Here is a 20,219-nt window from a genome sequence, read left to right as displayed (position 1 = left end):
AACTGGTGAATCACAACACTTTGTGTAAAAGAGTAGAATTATGCTCTGATGCCAAAGCTTGCTGGGCAACACTTTTGTTTTACTCAGCTGGCGGTCTAAGGGGGAAAACAGCAGGCAGCAAATATGTCATCAACATGAATAAGAGCCATCAAAAATTGCTACACAAAGTGTACAATCAACAGCATGCCAACCATTACTTGCACTCAACAAGACAAATCAAGCATTGAGCTCCCACACTTAAAATTTAGGCTGTCACATACTGTGTACTAGTTATTTCCATGACCTCCATTGCACATTAATTCAGTTGGTGTGGGTCATTTGCATTCTAATGACTACATTTACATGCAGTCAATATTTAGCTTACGTCAAAACCAAATTATCTTCACAGAAAAAGTAAGCCAATCACTTCATCCATCAATTAAAAACCCTCACCAAAAAAACTGGAAACAGTTGTTAGAGAACAATGAAAGACTATTTGAGATTTATCCAACCAAAGTCATGCATGACAATTTCTCTAGCATGAAATTGAACGAGATAACCTATAAACAGAAATCAAGGACGTCATTAAGCGTACCTCAAATTCAGTAGTCAGTCTAGGAAAAGACATGGGCTACGTTTTAACGAGCAGTACTCCCTCCCAATCAATACATACAGAAAAATATTATCAACAACCAATCCTCCACTTTCTAATACCACAACATATGCGCAAAATTGTATCACAAGTCATGATATTTTGCATATTTGATGCGAAAAAATTTACCCTGAACCACTCAACATCAATATATAGAATATCTGCAACCTTAATCAATTAAAAAAAAAACTTAATTAACAATACACTGGAGCCAGCAAATATTAATGACAATCCAAATGCCCATCAAATCATCCATTATTCAAACCGCTTCTCCCCAGTAGGGTCGCCGGCATGATTTAATCTAACTAGTAATTGTAAACAGCATTATTGAACTCAGACCATTCCATTACAATCGCAATAATTTGACAGAAGATTATACAAAGAAGACTCAAAACAAAATGATGGTGGCAAACACAGACACTTGCTTGCAATGCATATTACATTGAAAGGATGATTACTTTACTTTGAGCCGCCAACCTGTCTACTCTTTTTGGAATTCAAACACTCTCCACCTGTTACGATTCTGGACGTGTAGAGGGCCAAATTGCAGAGAGTGGAGACAGATAAAATGCTTTGCAAGAATAACAGGAATGAAACACATGATGCTTTCAAAATTCAGTATGTTAAAAATACTTTGTGAGTATTCAAATAAGTTTGAATTATTTACCCCATGGGTGTATTGTGGAACCGGCTGTTCATAGGCTGTGCTTCCATGTTTCCCCGAGTACACAGAATGGCTTGATTGCCATCAGGTAATTATAGTTGTTTTCTCATTGAAATGTCACCACATACACCGCTGAATGAAATGGCAGAGCCAGGAGCTGTGTGGAACGGTCATCAGCTCTTTTCCCAGAAGCTTTTGTGACGTGCTTCACAGCTCAGGGAGCAATTGTCTTTGATGATTGCAAATGCACCAAGGTCAGCGACTGATTACCCAACCAAAGAGAAATACCTTTCAATTATCTGCCAATTAGTCAGAACAGTGGACATTAACATAGGAAAATGATGTTCCTATTAAGGAGTAAAGGCATTTGGAAACAGTTCAGTTCTTTGACTTCAGAGTGCAGTGGGAGGTTTTTATACTAAGACATGATGTCTTTGTTTGAGGTGAAACTTAAATGAAAGACCACTTTGCAGGAGCAGGAAAGCATCGGAAGGAACATTTAATTAAACAGATCATTTCATCGTTTAACCCTATGGCCAATGCATTTCCACTGATGTTTTATATTGTGGCTCCCAAAGAGCCATCCTTTTCTATTTTGGGAGTTACAGATTATTAGTAATGTGCAAATGAACAATCAGTTTGTTGCCAGCACAAAGTGAGAACACAAGCAAAAGGTGCCTGTGGAATATTTATTTAACAGCAAAAAGGCAAACCAGAGCACTGCACATGATCAAAACTGACATGCTAAGAACATGAACCCCATTACATATGTGACTGACTTTCGACATTGACCAGACCCCCAAAGGAACAGAAAAGGGAACTTAATACACACAAAGTAATGATCAACGAGTGAGTAGCATGAGCCGGGAAGGAGCTGACAAGGAAGAAAGGAATACATGAAACCAAAGAATAAACACATTGTGCCAACAAATCCATTGGACACAACAAGAAAAATCCTTTGTTCAAGTGTCACACCTTCGCCATTGACGTGAAACAAAAACATAGATCACAACACCAAGTTCTGATTGCCAATCTTGCAGTCCATTTGAATTACCACTGTAAAGAAAGTTTTCTCCTCACCAGCCACAACAACAAAAACTTTTTGTTATTCTTGTGTTACCTCACTGTCTTGATAATTGAACTGTCCTGCAGGTCTTTTTGATTTTGCTCACAGGCAGATCGAGGATTTCGAAGAGAGAGCTGCGTTGGCCAAGAATCTCCCCTGCAGATTACCTCTTGAGAATATCTTAAGCCGTATTGCATGTTGTTTATCTAGTATTCAAATGTAACCACTGTTGCTAATGTGATGACAAACACATCCTTGTTCGGACATGCTGTTGCCTGCTCTTACTCACATCGTATTGTCATGGCAACAGAATGTTTTAAAATGACCCATTCTGGATATATTAGCATGAATGATATTGGACTCCCTTAAATTTCACATTCAATTATAGCAGCTGGAGTTTGCCGCACGCTCCAGCAATTTGTCTTCAAGCCCCGCCATTAACAGTGACTTGTGAATCTTGCAAGCCATCATGGATGTGCTTTTTCAAACCATTAACAGAGAAAAGAGGACTTTTGAGCGTGCCAATCCAGAAAATTTGTGATTCGGGTTGAAGTGCTGCCGCTGATTCGTACGACATTGATTGCTTACGGTCGATGAGCTTGTTTTAGTTTTGTATTTATATAATTTCCTTGTAGTACATTCTTTGCTTTAATAATAATACTTGCCATGTGTGAAATTGCTTATCTGTTATTGTTGTTCAGCTGAAAACACAGAAAGAAATGCGATCAATTCCAATACATAAAATCCAATGATATTTCAACTGCAAGTTAATTTGTAATATGGATGTAGTGATATTATCAATATTGTGGTATCTTGTTTTCAAAATTTCATGCAACAATGCTGTGGGAAGCCACGATATCAGTCACTTTTTAAACATTCTTATTTGTCATGCATGTTTAAGAAGAGGCCAATTACTGTAAAAAAAAAAAAACCACCCAAAACACTTTGAATGTTTTATCTTATTTACATTTTGATCTTCTTGTTTCTTTAACACCACTGTTGAGGCTGCTCCTTCTTTTACAATAAGTGTCACGACGTAGTCACAAAAAAAGCTAAACACATGATTAGAATTAATCTTTGCTGGAATAGTTTTCCTTCAAAACTTTTGGTTACATTCCCAATGCAGACCATTTTGTGCTCTCAGAATTATTTTTGTTGTTGTCACATAAATACATTTGGATGTAGCCTCGCAGGATTTGGTTGTTGGACTTGAACTAGATTGATCCTGTTTCTCTTCAACAAAGTAGACGTATTGCACAGTAAAAACTCATGGTCGCAAACACACACACACGCACACACACGACAAAGCGTATCCTTCCCTAACAAGTAGAGGATGGTGCAGCTTTAGTTTTCTTTTCGGAACAAAATAGCATTTGCTTACAGGTACGAATGCTGTGCCATTCTAATGGAATGTCACCAAAACGTGTACTTAAATATGTCAGCCTACTTTGATTTCCTCTTATTTCCTGATTATGTAATAATAGAGCCTGCATTCCTATATTGGCACTCTACATAATATTAGTGAGCAGGCTATTCTGCTAATCATTCAATATGCTTTTTTCTTTTAAATACACAGTATTCACCTGTGAGGTTGTTATTATTATTATTATTATTATTATTATTATTATTATTATTATTATTTCTTTATTTTTGTATCCAAAATGAATACAATTTTGAAAACGAATAAAACTTTGGTCTGGTGAAAAATCTAATATTTGAACGTAAACATATAAGCACGACATACATAAACTATGATTAAAATATGTCTCTCTTGGTTTGTTAGAGCCCTTTAAAACTAGAAAGAGCAAATGCAATATAAACAATCATAAGAAGCTGCAATACATCCTTTGTTGTTCTTGTAAACAACCTTTTATGCCACTTTTGATGATTGTTGTTTTGTAAATAGTGCAACAGAGGCAAATCCCCTCGGGCAATGAATTCCCAAGCGATACCTCTTCTGGGAAATCAGCAGCTAATGTCCCAGGATAAATGGCATGTAATCCATCACGGCACGTTTCCTGCTCTGCCAGGATATTCTCATAGGCTTCTTACAATTTAGTTCATGACAACATGGAGTACGTGACGTGAATGTTACCACGAAGCAGGGCATGTTGAACATTCATGGAATGTATGGACGTTTAGTCAAAGGATGGCAGCTGTTAATGGGAAAGGGCAGGAGACTTGTTCTCCGTACTCTTTCTGCTAATAATTTCATACAGAGCAGCAATTTCTATACAGTACTGTATTTCCTCAAGTCGCGGCTGGGAGCAATTATTTACATAACTCCAGAAAGTGGCTAGTAGGGGTAAGGCGCTAGAAAGGAGGCCACGAGCAGGGAGGTATCGGTTATGCCTTCTTAACGAGACAATGAAAACACACAAGAGAGCTTGTTTATTCATTAAAAGAGAATGTGATGAAGTATGTAATGTGCAACTGCAGGGGTTGCTACAGTACAAATCATAACCATCGTAGTAACTGTCTTTTGGAGCATGTTTGCGCCGTTGTGGGAGTGAACACAATGGCTGTTTGCTTCCCGACTGATCAAATCCCCTGCAAATTTAGCACAGGTGAGATGTGTGATCTTCATGGCGTACAGTGCGTGCAAAGTACCTTCTTAAGGAACTATAAGAGCTCCACTTGAGGATGATGTAAAGTTGGCCTCTGCTGCAAAGCCCTCTGGCAGCCCCCCCCATTATATCATGTATCTACAGTATGAACTGACATACTCATTACTAATTATAATTGTATGGTGGCATCAGTTTTAGTATATAATTATATTAAAGTTATTACAGTTTTTTTTCTCTTAGGGAAATCTATTTTCAGGATTTCTAATGGACGACAAGACCCGTTAATTAAGTCCCATCATTTATTGTCATACATTTATTATTTTTGCGTTTGAGTTGATTTTATAATACATCAGAATTGATCCATTATATGTGGTATTGCAAGGAGAAATTGCAATTTCAAGATGACATAAAAAAAAGTGCATTTGTCATATATAAATATACCAAAGTAAACAAACAAGAAGTCTTCTTCTGGTGTTTAATTAAATCAAACTTTATGTCTTATTGTGCTAAGGATTTCTTTTAGTTTTTGGTTCAAGTTTCCAAACATAACACAGCTATAAACAAAACAATAATATCAGATTCTATATATTTTTGTGTTGTATGGGAGTTGAAGCTGAAACATGAGGGACAGATTTTATACCTTACAGCACATGAAGACCCGCTATGAGGACCTGTGGTATAAATGATGACAATAATTTTAAAAAGCCATCCAGGAAAGAGTAGCTCTTATTTAAGATCATCACCAAGCCTATATTTACTGGTGTGCTTGATAATGTCATTAATAACGATTCCTGCCGCTAACTTGTTTCCCTGCAGATCTATACAGCTCCTTTATCCTTCAACCCAACGTTTGAGGTTTCCCATTAAAGTATGATTCTCTTTTGTCTAGCTCAGCAACATTGATTTTTTTTCCTTTTCTTCACTAACTCAGTGGTGTGTTTAGTATGCACATTTATTAATGGTCAGTGAATAAAAATGCATTACACTGAAACACTCCAACCAACACAATTTATTTAGTTTAACAACATGTGACAGGAGTAATGGTGCAAAACAATTGTGCTATATTGTTTTAATATAAGTGCTCCACTGTGGAGTTAAAACAACATGTTGTTTATCTTCAAATAGCATTTTCTAAATGAGAATGATAGTACACGGTCATGTAAAAAGGAGAATAGTGTTGTCTTGTTTTGTACCTGCAAAACCTAATTTAGCGGGTTAGAATAAAAAAATAGAATAAAAGGTTAGAATTATCTTCACTATGATTAATACCACCGTGTGTTGCAACTAAGAGGAATACAAATCTGTCTTTGGTATTTCTTTTTTAATTTAAGTGCTCGTCTTTAACAGTGGCTAAAATATGACTTTGCATTTGAAGGGGAAGCCTAGAAACAAGCACAACCCCGAAAGGCTAAACTATCTCATTTACATACTCCCTTAACTGCTCCATAGTTTTAATTCGACATCTTAATTGAACACCTGCCCGCCACTATCTTTTGATGAATGGACATAGCCTGTTCCAAAGTAGGACAAATGACTAGAATTAAAAAGATGGCACAAAGTTGCTCTCCATGAAGCCACCAGATTAAAAGTTGTAGTCATTCAGTTCTTGCCAGCTCTAAATTGCTTCAATTTTATTTCATCTTGACTTCGTCCATCATTTGATTAGAGTTTGTAAAGAGAAGTGTTGATGGCATTGATAGTCATTAAAGCCCAGGAACAAACAGAAAAATGGTCGATAATCACACAAGGTTGTTTCGCTATCTCTCTCAACTTGTTGACATCCTTCAGGTTTCCCCTCAGAGAGTATGATTTGTATGATTGTTTTTTGCTGTGTAGCTTATTGATTTAATGCCTTTATTTATAAGCAGTGAAGAAGTTAGTTTAGTCCTGGGTTGTCCAGTCATCCGCAGCGAACTATTCCCACTCATAGGTTAATAAATTCTTCAGTCAGTAGCACATTTGTTGTTTTCGCAGTACTATAATGACCATTTAAAAAACACTGTAAATCAATGAGGAATTTTCTCTGTTTTATTGAATTAAATTGTGTACACTCGTAGGCATTATACTGTATGTGGTCTCCATGGTAACATCAGCATGTTCAGTTATTCTTTGTTGTTAGATCTGAATACACATAATGTGCTTGTGTTCAAGGCTCTATTCACAAAGAAAATTGTTTTGTGTTTATTTTTTTCTTCTTAGTGCTCTCTTCACGTCTTTGCCTTTTTATTCCTTATCCTTTGCTTCGGCCTTCTCTTCCTCTTCTTTCTCATCTTCCCTTTTCTCTTTGTCTCCTTCATCCACTCCACCTTTATCTTCAGTTTTCTCCTCTTCCACTTGAACTTCCTCTTTTTTCACATCCTCCTCTACCTCATCATCATCTTCTATCTCTTCTCCTGTCAGAAGCTCCAGATCTTTGATGCGATGCCACAGAGTCTTATCAGTTTTCTTGTATTTCTCCAGAATCTTCTTCAGTCTCATCTGCATCACATCCATGGTACCGTATAACCTGTTGACTTTCTCTTCCAGCTCCTTGGCCTCTGGCTTGATGTTAGCGGGATCTAAGTCAATCAGGCCATCTTTCATTAGGATCTGTCGGCCCTTCTCCTCCAGCATGCCTTTAGCATCTGGGTACTCCACCAGCGACTCCATGAGGTCATCCTTGGACAGACAGAAGAGGTCTGAGTAGCCGATGCTGCGAATGTTGGCTGTCCGCCTGTTGCCTGCTTTGCTGCCTTTGATATTAAGGATACTGATCTCACCAAAATAGCTCCCGCTTCCCAGCACCACAAACTGAGTAACGCCATCATCGGCAACCACTGCGAGCTTTCCATCTTTGATAATATACATCTCACGCCCAATATCGCCCTTCTTGCAGATGTAGTCGCCAGGGCTGAACACCTGAGGCCGGAGCTTGAGCACCAGCTCGATCAGCAGGCCAGCCTCACAGTCTGCGAATATGCGAACTTTCTTGAGCGTGTCCATGTGAACTTGGATGGCGATTTCAGCTTTCAACTTATCTGGAAGATACCGCAGTACCTCGCGTTCATCCTGTGCCTTGCCATTGTTCCACAGGTAGTCGAACCATTTAATGACACGCAATTCCAGCTCCTTGCTGACCTTTCGGACCTGTAATTGACAGAATTACAGTTATAATCTAATGGCGGTACATTATAATCAATCTTACAGGAAAAAACAACAACAGTAGATTTTCTACCTGCATGTATTGTTTAATGTTGTCAATTCGAGCTTGAAACTGGGCTTGGGCGGCATTCATGTTAGAGATCATGGTTGCAATATTTCCCACAATTGTGGCAAAGATTAGAACTCCAACTAAAAAGTCCACTACATGGAAGATAAATTCCGAATCGAGGGCTGGTGGTGGCGTTTCTCCGATTGTGGTCAGAGTTAATGTGGACCAGTAGAGGCTGAAGGCATACTTCCTCATGGGCTGGCCAAACGCAGGCTCATCCGGATCATCAAGAGCTGGGTAAACCCATTCATCTGACCCAAAACCAATCGACTTGGAGAATGAAAAGTAGAAGCAGGCGTTCCAGTGGATAATGATGAGGATGTACATGATCAAGTTTGCAATGCGGAAGATGTTGGGGTAGTTGGTTTTAGTCTCCGTCTTTGTGAAGAATTCCATCATGCGACCAATCCTTAGAAGCTTATTAACGCGAATCTCTGGGTAGTCCAGACCCAGATAGAAATACAGAACATCAGTGGGCAACATGGAGATGACATCCAGCCGAAACTGGAAGCTGTCGACGTAGCGATCGCGGAGCAGCTTCTCATCTTTGATCATCAAGCCTTGCTCAAGGTAACCTGCAAAGGTACAAAGTCAATCAATGAAGGATATTTGGGTTATTCACCAGTAAACATGAACATGCACCACTCATGCGCCCAAATTACCGCTATTCAAATTTAAAAACATAAAAACCTTGAGATGGAAAAATGTGACTGCTTAGTGTTCATTAACGTGCAGATATGCCACACAGCTATAACTTTCTTTGCAGTGGAAATATACGTATACTTGATCAATATGTTTTCACTCATATTTCCATCAACTCTTGTGACTCTTTTGTTTCTTGAGTTTGTGCGCTTGAAAAAAAATTGCTTTGTTTGATTCTGTAGAAGATTGATGTTGTGTGTGGTTATTGTATTATTCATATAACTAAACCCTCTCATTGCAACCCTAAATCGACACACGTCAAATTCCCTCAATGCTGCGTGGGAAAAGAAGGAAACACAGCTACTTTTGCAAGCGAGTCGACGTGATCCATCAAATATACTTTTGAGAACAAATATGTTGTAGAATTAAGTAAACAGCAGCAGATAAAAAATACACAATTAAATATAAGAAAGTTTTGACATTGAGGGTTTAGTTCCCTATTAAAAACATCATCCATCTTAGATCACCTGTTCGCGTCCTGACAAGCATATCAGCCAGATAGATGAGGTCTGAGGTGTAGTCCAATAAAACCCAATAAAGGATGTAGTTGTGCTGCAGCTCCTCGAAGCACGCCCTGTTTACAGGTCAACACCACCAGAAACACAGCTGACATAGTTGTACACATTCTTTCAATTAATATCCCATTACCAGCTCTTAATTACTGTATACAGTGGAACCTTTGAGATAAAACACAGTTTTGGAGGAATGGCTCCTATTATAAAAAAGAAAAGGTTCCCCATAGAAATAAAACAGCTCCCAGGTATAATAAATTACAACACAATCACTGACCCAACCTATACTGTTACCGTTTTTTTTAACTCTAATGACTGAGAGTAAAGCTGTGACATTGTGAGAAGGAGCTACTTCTAGCGGAGGCGTTTTCAGAAATAGACATTCAATCAATGGGTTACTAGGTTGTACAGTTTCATACTTGATGGCTGGGTGGGATTTCCAGAGACCCAACTATTTGAAAATCAAAAATATTTTCCCCCTAAAAATTATACGTCCCCTTTATTTACACTGGCAAAAATAAAATCCGTCTGTGTAATTAAAAAAATCCACCAAAAAATGATGACATTTTGCGATTAATTAGATTTGACATGAAATAATACAGTACCACTGTGCCATAGTAATGTTTGGTGATGAATTTATGACACACAATTTACATTTATAAAATGTGTTTAATAAAAGCTCTGAGCCAGCATGCTATTAAAAATGTTGGGAAAGTAGTTACCTAGCGATAATCATGGTCCAGTTGTACATGACTGGCAATGTTACGATGAAAAGCCAGTTGTAATAAATATTTCCAGCTGGGTTAATGACAAATATTTCTTTGGGCCTGTTAGAGAAGAACAAAAAGAAAAAATAGAAGACAGGAATGACTGAATAATTAATTGTCCATTTTGTCACTTCTGATGGAATCATCCATCTTACTTACTTGTCTACATCCTTTTCTTTTTCCTTTTCATTTGGTCCTTGTTCTTGTTTTTCCTTCTTTCTGTGTAGTAGAATAAAAATTAACATGGTCAGCAGTTTACATGAAATGTATTCACTTTTTTCCAACTTGTCTCAAGACTGCATGGATTATGTAAAGTATTATTTAGTCTTTAGAGGAATTTAAAAGTTAACAAGATTTGAACTAATATCATTACTCTAGAACTGTACTTACTCAGCATTGTTATTACTGTTGTTCATGTTGAGCAGGCAATTAGGAAATGGCTGTGGTACAATCCTGCAGAAAATATAGTTTGCAAAAGGTCAATAAGTAAACTCAAATAAAAAAAAAGACAATTTTCTTTACTTTTTATCATCCAACAAAGTTATACTTAAAGGTCTGCTCACATTTTGACCCCCGCTGTTCAACTGAGCGCATCATGAGAGCCTTGTCTTTTCCATCAATCTGCAATATGAAAACAAATAGAAGAAAATCCTTTTTTGACAGATCTTGAGAAAAATATATTTTGACCTACCTTGGCCTCCATTTTGTTGTCTGCGAGAACCACTGATGTGCATCAGACTGCGCAAGCAGGTTTTCTGAAGCTAAATGGACAAAATATCAAAATGTAGTTACACGCAACATTGACACATAACAAGTATTGGGACCAAATTAAGAGTGTCACACAGACTTAGTGACCCTGATAAGGATTAGAAGGATTAAAGCTGCCTGAGAGGAGGGTAACCAAAGTCCACCTCGTAGCCCCCATGCAATGATAGATACCTTCATAAAGTGGAAACCCAAAGTACTAAAACCCATTTAGTGATAAAGCTTCTATTTTTATCCACCTATTTTTTCTGTTCCGATGTTCTAAACATTTTGGAACACACACATTCCCCACACACACACATACTTCTGCTCTGTCAGCACTCTCAGCCATATCAACTCTGATCCGATTAGATGTTGCCGGCTAGAGGAGGTTTCTTTTCAGGTAGACCTTCAACCCCCGGTAAATAAAGCGTGGTGATGGAAATCCGTACCTCTGGCAGAGCAGAGCTTTTTCCACTTTTCTATCCTCTCAGGGCAACGACGTTCTCTTGGCTGAGTCGTTCTCCCTATTGGCTCCGATAGGACACCTTTTCCCTTCATGTTCTCAGCATCTATAATTAAATAAGGCATGATGCTGTGACTACTGCTTTTCAATCCCACATTTTCACAAACTATTGCTATATTCTTTGACTTTATAACTTTATAAAAATTCATGGGTAAACTTAATGGTCATGCAGGAAGTTAATACTTGCTCAGCTCTTGGGTCTTTGGTAGCTATTGTTTTTGACTTATTATGAATATAAAAAGTGTTTGGAACTCATGATAGTTAGTCATTGTGGGCAACGACTAAAATTATGTGGCGGGCCTAATCGATATGTTTAATTTTGGAAGGAAGATGGAGTATCTACAGAGAAGCCACTCAAGCACAGGGGAATATGTAAACTACACACTTAGATAAGATTCGAAGGGTTAAGGCATCTTGTAACTGCTCAGCATGTGCTGCCATTACAATAGCCCATTTTTCTAATTTCTCAATACATAATGCATGAAGCTTAATGATTAAAAGGAGCTGCTTATCTATAATCAGGTCTAATTATGTATGTACTGATATGAATTGGCATTAACCTTTTCCAATGCTTTTCTCCTTTGTCTTCTCTTTGTGGTCTCACAGGGCCAGTCTGAGTAAAATCTATAGAAACTTCAGTTTATGGTATTTGACTTTTATTTAATACGTATGTGGTAAAACTGATGAGTTGCACTCAGTATCGTAACTTCTCCACAATGTCAACATTGACCCACAAAAGCATTTTCTTCCCTCTATATTCATGCCATTCCACCTTTCTGAACTGAAACTATACAGTGACATTATTAGCTGCTGGAAATGTGCAGGGCAGAATTACACTACAGCACTGTCAGGCTCCGCTGCTGGTGGAGCTGCAGCTTCTGCTGCAACTTCTCCAACTGTCGCTTCGGAGGGAGCATCCACAGCTGCCTGCACATCAACTGCTGCAATTTCTGCAGCAGGATCAACCACTGCTGGAACATCAGCAGGAGCTGCGGGGTTTGCTGCGGGCGCTTCTGCTGCCTCCTCGGCCTCTTCGGTGTCCTCGGCCTCTTCTGCCTCCTCAGAGTTCAAAGGGGCAACAGGGGCGGCAGCTTTTGAGGCAGGGTTGGCATCCTATAATCCAGATAATTGAGAATATCTTAACACCTTTGGACAATTTAGAGTTTTCGACATTCATGTTTTTGGAATGTAGAAGGAACGTGGTTGAACCCACACAAGCTTTTAGAGAACATACAAATGCCACACAGGAAGGCCAGAGCTTAGATTTGAGCATCTAACTTCAGAACTGTGACACTGAATGTGAAGCATTGTCTTTCGTGTTTCTCTTTTGCACCAAGAAGAGAAAGTGCACACAGTGATGATAATTTAATATTCTAAATGTCAAGCTTGCATGTCACCTCCTCTTCCTCTGATACGTCGCCAACCGGCTGAGCCGCTGCAACAGTAGGCGGAGGAGGAGTGGCAGTGGCCGTATGAACTGGTGCACTATCCACCTGCTGAAGAACCCTCAGTCAATGAGTTTTTGCATTTTGAAAAAAAGAAAAGTTGCATTAATTGCAGTGAGATCATATACCTTGGGTGCTGCCTCAGCTGGCTCAGCCTGGACAAAATTGTATTTGTATTAATGCACACCCAAATAATTATTATTATCCTAGCAGAAGCATTATTGCTCATAATTTGGATTTTATTTATTCGACTATAGAGGGGGGCAGTTGTCTATTTGGAATGTTGAATAATTTTTTTCCACACTTAATGAAGACAGTAAAACAAATTTGAAAGCTCATGGCTCACAAACAAAAACAACAACAACTATATAGTGACCACAGATACAAGTTAAACACTAAACTATCTGAAAAAAAGAATGCAAATAATAGGTCCACCTGTTTTGGTTAGCATTGACGTTCAAGGTTAAAGAGTTAACTATTTACATTTAAATTAACTAACACGGTACAACAGATGTAAGTCCACTATTTCTTTAAAATATCTGGATCAAGAAGTGTTCAGGGGCTTAACGAGTTCACAGTCCATTATTTCTGTAATTGAATACAGACAATACGTAACATTTGGCAGATTTGCATGATTTGAAGAAATACCGTAGTTTCGGATGTCTTTGTACAAAGTCATCAAATCGTGATAATTCACTTGAGTTAAATTGCAGCAACTGGTTGTTGAAATCGGTTGATCTTTAATCCAAAAGATTTCTATGGTTCAAAAGAAGATTTTAAATGTCACATCATCTACTTACTGAAAAGAGTGACATCTCTCCCTTAAGAATCTCTTGTTCCATGGGATGTGCCCACTAAGTTTGCCAACGCCCATGCCATGGAACAACAACAAACCTTACGTAACCATCCCAACGGAAACCCTCGAGAAATAAATGGTGTTGAATTGAGGTTACCCAAAGAAGCCTTTTGAATTAATGGTGAAGCATAAGCATCAAGCAAGATGAGTTAATTTGCCTCAATCCCGCTTTTACGGATTTGGTAGTTTGGGGTCTTACTGGTGGAGCTTCACCAGCAGCTACTACTCCAGGAGTCTCAGATGCAGGAAGGAAAGGGTTTGCCACCATCCCCTGAAAAGAAAAACACAAATGGGCGAGTATTTTTTTATCTTCTTTTGAATTCAAATAAACGGATCCCTTCTAACCTGCTGCTGGTACAGCCTGTACATCTCCATCAGCCTCAGGGCCTCATTGGCATGCGCCGCGATCTGCTGGAGAAATACAAGACATCTCCAGACTCGCTAGTGCAATAGATACAATTACAAGTGCCATTTTCTACATCAATCAGCCCATGAAGTTCAATGGCCTGACCTACAAATATACAACATGATATTTTTGTATGACAGAAAGCACAGCGATTAAACCCATTTACCTCGGTGTTTTCACTCTTCTGAACCTACAGGAGGAGAAGATTGGCAAATTTATGTTGTTGTGGGTGTCTCTCTCTTGCTCTCTCGCTCTCACTCTTTCTATGTGTATGTGTATATATATATATATATATATATATATATATATATATATATATATATATATATATATATGTATATATATATATATATATATATATATATATATATATATATATATATATGTACACACTCACACACATATATACACACGCACACATAAGCATTGAAGACAGACTTACAGGGGCAGTCGAGCAAGCGACAAACAGGCACATCATGATGACAGCTCGCTCCATTTGGACTGTAGATAAGAAATATAATACTCTTGGTTTTGTTGAAAAAAAAATCACGTATTTAAAATCTCACCTTCTACCTGGAATGGAGAATGTGAAGATGATATGTCGATATGTCGCTGGAGGGGTGGAAAGTTTCTGCTTTCTCACATGGAGACCGTTTATATACAGTACCTGTACGTGTTATCATAGCCAATCAAGTCCCACCGTGCGCAAAGAAGAATGTGTTTGAAGACATAGATATGCTTCAAATATCAAAAGAAGAGGTGCATGGGGTCAAGCCTCTTCTTATCTTTAATTACATGCTATGTAAGGAGCACTCACGCACACGTCTTTTTCACTGACATAATAATTACGAATGCATAGTAATTAGATCAACTGTGACGAATGGGTAAGAGAAGATGTTTTGGTTGAGATTGTGCATCTCTAGGTGGGCAAGTGGGACAGAGAGTTTGCAGGATATGACTGCACACACTTCCAAGTTTCATGGACTGGTGTTGGAAGGCCTGTCATGACTTCAGGGAATGAAGCCTGTTCCCTTAAAAATGTGAGAGCTCCTGTTGTGACAAGCGTTTGTCCCTGGGGGGTGCATCACATTGAAACTATCATTTTGCCTTTCTTGGTATCTGTTTTTAGATTTGCATTCCATAGCGTCAGTGTGTGTCATTATGATGAACGGTAGCTCTGCCTCCCAAAGTGGCTGCACTTATAAGTCGTTTTCCAAGTAGGCCTGGGTGGCAACAAGTGTCAAGTGTTTTATATTTTTGCCCAAAATATTTTTTTGCAACTAAATCACGGTCAAGTTTCTTGGTATGTCCATGCAATCAGGTAAATTGCACAGAGCAATCAAAAGTGACTGATACATTATATTAGCTATACCTCTTAATAGAAAAAAATCGGACCCAGTAGTAATTAGAGTTTCTAAATTAGTTTTAGCACATTTTGGACTAAAAAATGGTGTCCATTTTGGACCAGAAATTTTAGTGTGCCGATTTTGGGCAATTAGTTATTTACAGATTGCTCCAAAATAGATTAATACGATTGAAAATGAATGCTAGATTTGTTTTCCTGAGAAAACAACAAAGACAAAGTGAGCTTGAAAAATCAAAATTCTCTACGCTATTGGTCCTTCAAGTTTGGACTAGACTAAACACTCTTCAAAAGAAATGACGGTAGTTATTCTGCTAACTGGCCTACTTAGGTGTGTGGTACACCTACGCTTTTTTTCATGTGGAAAGGCCACCAATAAAAGGTCTTGTGTGCCTCAATTTACGCACCAAACCATCTTCAGTAAATGATAAAGGAAATACTTTTTCCTCTCTCCCGCTCTCTCTCAAATGAGAATTAGGCTGAGATAAAATTGCCACAGTACGCTTTGTCCTATATTTATCCTGCATTGGAGAGCCGGAACGGAGGTAAGTAGACTTACAATGAGTAAGGATAAGAAAAAAATCAATAAAGCCATAAGAAGCATGGAGGTTTGGAGGGGTCAATGGAAACATGCCAGTTCGCTTTCTACCTCTGCTTTACTGTGTGTGAATTTAGGTGGAACAATGAAAACCTTAGTGACAAAGAATTTGGTTTCCCACATTCTCCACATCATGTATGCATTAACGTACTTCAAGCACTTGAGGTAGGTTGTCATGGTTACAATCATAATGGGAAATATAAGTAAAAAAGTGGTCTATAAATGAATGGTCTCCACTAAAAGTTGCCTGTTTGAAATGATAAAGTGCAATGGGTTCGTTTTTCACTTTGACAGTTCTGCCGGCCATCAGCATAGTCCAAAAAAAGTTGATTACGCTATATGCCCCAGTGTCCAGCACAGGTTGACCTCTCTCTAATTTGTTTTTCACCTAAATGGGGTGAAAACATATCATTAACGCTGATTCATTTCTGTGACGCTTTCTTTTTGTTGCACTAATTGTGTAGTTGGCATCTGTCGTCTAGCACCTGCAAAATGAGACAAGGATTGGAAGACAGACTAAAGAAACAAACAACAAAACTAATTAATTCACATAATGCAGGAGTGCTGCTTGAACATCAATGAGTAAAGACCACTTTAAAGTGTGTTGTAAAACATACAGATGCAGCTGAGGCAATGGTGGCTAGACAAAGACCCAATGGCAATGAGTCCCAATGCTACAGATGTCACCTTCACCAAAATACAAGCACTTGAATGCAACAAAATAAAAGAACCTTTTGGGTGACTCAAGAATTAATGAGCATTTGTCACTCGTAAGTAATGACAAAATACCATGTCTTTTGAGGGACACATAAAAAAAAAAGCAAAGTGAGGACATCTGGATCTAGGCTTTACTTAATTTAAAGTTTGATAGCGCACTATTCTTGATTAAACTACCCGAATTATTGCAATTTTTATGGTGCTTGGCAATTGAATTTCCGCTAGGGGTTTTAAATGTAACAAAGAAAAGCAAATGGGGAGGGGTAATATTATTATTATTATTATTATTATTATTATTATTATTATTATTATTATTATTATTATTATTATTATTATTATTAAACTGTCTGACCCTAAAATTGGTCAAAAGCAGAATTTCATTATTTTTATCATGTTTAAATGTGGCAGACAGTTTTTGATGAGCCAATCAGGTTGGAGCACATCATAGTTTTTATTTGTTGTTTATGAGCCATCGTTTTTGCAAATAAGTGGTTAACTGTTACCTAAAATTGAACACAAGCTCTGAAATACGTTTCAATTTGCAGCCATTCAAGTGGTTTTCAAGTCCATTATATTCAGTAGTTATACATTTTTAATATTGTAATTGTTGAACTATGCCAATTCGATGAGAGAGATCATATGTTCACAATAGCTCATTGTGAGGCAAAATTTATCCTATTTGAAAGAAAACAGCAACATTAGCAATGGGCACAAATGAGTATTTTTATATCAACTGTTTATTATTGACACAACAATTATGGTGAACCTACATGAAGCGACTTCAATGGAGTTTTAGTCCATACAAGCGTGACTAACAAAAGCAAACAGGAATGGTGATAATGTTGCCCTCTACTGTGGTGTGTCACCTTTGGTGTGCTTGCTATGCTCTTCCACCTGAGGTGCATTCAATACAGACATCATGTGTGCATGTACAGTAAAAGACAAGAATAATAAATTCAGTCTTTTTATGGTGGCTCACAAACAGTGTGCCCCTGTGTGGGGTGGCGTGGTCTTTGTTCTCTGATCCCCTCTGGTCTCTATTTGCTTGCCTAGGATAAGTCAGCCCTGCAGCCTGGCTTACATACTGAACAGCTCCTGCGGGCAGGTAGGCACACATTTGCATGGTTTGAGCCACCATCTGGAGCATAGTTGCATTTAGAGCCAAGTGAGGATGAGAAATACACCATCACGGATTTCACTGAGCCGATTGAGTGAGCATGCAGAGAGAGAAAAATAACAAATCTCACCTTGAGTTCCTCTCAATTGAGAGTGGCTGAGAGCGAGGGCTGCTTTATAAAGAAGTGACTAAAAATAAACATTATGAAATCATACAATATACAACACAAGGTTACAATTGGAGCATGAACACAATACGGTGATGCTGCCGAGCCAAAGATTCATGAAATACGTACGTACTTTTTTTTCTTTCTTTGTTTCTACCCATTGATGCTAACTTGTCTGACGTGCAATGTGTGTTTAAAAAGTTTCTCTTGGCATCACCTGAGGGGTTGAGGGTGGACTTCCCAGTGGATGCAAAAAGTCCAAACGCCCTTGTTAATTGCCTTTTGTTCTTTTCTTTTTTTTTTTTTTACATTATATTTTACATTTTACAGTACATCAATCTCAAATCTTTTCCCCTCAGTTACTAAACCTCATTTCTTTCCAATCTATTGGAGAAAAGGAAATAAAAATAAACAACTAAAGTCATGTGGTTGCACAAATGCGAGTTAACTTGCAAATAATAATAATAACAATAATAGCGACTCCCTCGGGATGCACAACAGTGGTTTATATTAAAAATAAGATGATTAGTGTCTGTGAGCTGTTCTTGAATGTTGAAATTGTAAACAGAACTAGTACATGATGGTTCGAGTTACTGACCTGACAATTTTATTGCAAAACAAGTCAGGATTATAAGCATCATTGTGAGAAGCTGAGGAAACAATAACAATTAGTTCTCTCTGGATCGATGCTTGCTTTCAAGGGACGCCCTCTTAGAGCACGTAAATTCAATAAAAGTAAAGGCAGGCGCATTTTGCATTGCTCATAGAGTGAAACAACCAATCAGGTATGACAAGACAAATTGCTGCTTATGTCTCCATGGGTGAAGCGATGATGTGAAAAATCCACTAAATAGCCCCCATCTGCTTGTTTTCGACCATGATACGTCCGCAGTTCAATAGACATCACATCAGCATCTGTGAGTGAAGCTGATGTGTCATCATCTCTCTACTGGTGTCAAAATATGCGAGCAGTCACTCGCTGGATGGGATGAAATGGCAAACTGTGCCCATCTCAGAAAATACTGTTAAACAAACTGCAACAGTGGTGTGTGCTTACTGTGATGTGATTTTCTCTTTGTATTATGTGTGTGAGACTGTTTGTGTGTTTTGTGCACACTGAGCAGGGCTCTTATCTCTCCAAATGCTGCAATATCCATTAAAACATTTTTTTTTCTTGTGCCTAGATAACCAAAATTCAATGTTGTAGAGCGAATATATAATTGACGTAAGACTTGGGGGCCAGTGTCAGTAGTAATGGAAAAATATCACTCAATATTAAAAACGCAAAAATGTTCTCTATGATGGACTCAAGCACTACAGCGAACAAAGACTGATGTTTCAAAGTTTGAACAGCAGTTAAGGGACTTTTGGAAAAAAACATGACGACCATCAACCTCAGCTGCCTAAAGCACATTGCAGTGATGTCATTTTGACATGTAGAGTCTTGAGCCGGGGCTTGACTTCAGACTAGTACATCTCTTTGCACTTTTATTTATGAGATAGACTGTTCTTTCACCACTCCATATAAATGCTGTCAAACCTTGCTGTGGCTAAATGTCATGCATGGTTTGCACGTGATGCTGAGTCATGATAAATGGAATGCCGAGTGCAGAGATGGGTGAAGCAACGATTTTGCTATTTAAAGGATCAGGCATGATTCACAACCCATGTTGATCTTGTGCTTTTGTTCTCATGTTAAATATGGCACCATATTTACATCCTATGCAAACTATATTATTCAAACAGATTCTGCCCAAAGTTACAATGGACACAGCATTAGGTACCGCTTCAGATATTAGAAACAGCTCTCTGGCCACTGACGAGTCCCCGTTTTGTTAACATGGCAAACAGTGATGGCATTTAAGAAGAAAACAACATTAGATAATATTAATCTATCAAGTCCCCAAAACTCACTGTAGCGTGTGTAAAGCAATTACTGGCAAATTTATAAACCCACATACAAATATAAAAGCAAGCACCAATAGAGAGTGAATTTCATATTACTTAATTGTGAAGGCAACATTTCACCAAGCAATTAAGATAATATTATAAAATGACTATCATCTGCAAGAAAGAGTTAAAGATTGTCATTTTCCAGACCATCGCTTTAATGACAACATTC

General features: G+C 38.1%; 2 protein-coding genes across 2 annotated transcripts; both read right to left on the bottom strand.

Moving 5' to 3' along the window:
• Positions 1–6,934: 6,934 nt before the first annotated feature.
• On the bottom strand, positions 6,935–10,238 carry cnga1a (cyclic nucleotide gated channel subunit alpha 1a). The gene is made up of 4 exons (XM_088374429.1): positions 10,115–10,238; positions 9,348–9,454; positions 8,143–8,753; positions 6,935–8,054 (listed from the first exon to the last, which is right to left on the bottom strand). Exons 1-4 carry the CDS (start codon positions 10,141–10,143, stop codon positions 7,152–7,154), a joined length of 1,650 nt encoding a protein of 549 aa, XP_088230555.1. The 5' UTR covers positions 10,144–10,238; the 3' UTR covers positions 6,935–7,151.
• A 1,950-nt stretch (positions 10,239–12,188) lies between these two features.
• enam (enamelin) lies at positions 12,189–14,632 on the bottom strand. Its single transcript, XM_088372664.1, has 7 exons — positions 14,579–14,632; positions 14,303–14,326; positions 14,076–14,141; positions 13,930–14,001; positions 13,003–13,029; positions 12,827–12,925; positions 12,189–12,542 (listed from the first exon to the last, which is right to left on the bottom strand). The coding sequence occupies exons 1-7, from the start codon at positions 14,630–14,632 to the stop codon at positions 12,261–12,263; spliced, it is 624 nt and encodes a 207-aa protein (XP_088228790.1). The 3' UTR covers positions 12,189–12,260.
• Between the last annotated feature and the right edge of the window lie 5,587 nt (positions 14,633–20,219).

Source organism: Syngnathus floridae, chromosome 4 (assembly GCF_059516105.1).
Source record: "Syngnathus floridae isolate MCC-2025c chromosome 4, RoL_Sflo_1.0, whole genome shotgun sequence".
NCBI lineage: Eukaryota > Metazoa > Chordata > Actinopteri > Syngnathiformes > Syngnathidae > Syngnathus > Syngnathus floridae.
Note: the sequence above shows the minus strand (reverse complement) of the source record. Positions and strands in the feature narration are given on the sequence as shown.

Coding starts and splice junctions, on each gene's coding strand:
- enam (XM_088372664.1), bottom strand. CDS start 14,632: ATGGAGCGAGCTGTCATCATGATGTGCCTGTTTGTCGCTTGCTCGACT. Junction 14,327..14,578: donor TCGCTTGCTCGACTGCCCCT/GTAAGTCTGTCT, acceptor CTCCTCCTGTAG/GTTCAGAAGAGTGAAAACAC. Junction 12,926..13,002: donor CAGCTGAGGCAGCACCCAAG/GTATATGATCTC, acceptor AGGGTTCTTCAG/CAGGTGGATAGTGCACCAGT.
- cnga1a (XM_088374429.1), bottom strand. CDS start 10,143: ATGTACAACTGGACCATGATTATCGCTAG. Junction 9,455..10,114: donor TGGACCATGATTATCGCTAG/GTAACTACTTTC, acceptor ACCTGTAAACAG/GGCGTGCTTCGAGGAGCTGC. Junction 8,754..9,347: donor GCTTGTCAGGACGCGAACAG/GTGATCTAAGAT, acceptor GTACCTTTGCAG/GTTACCTTGAGCAAGGCTTG.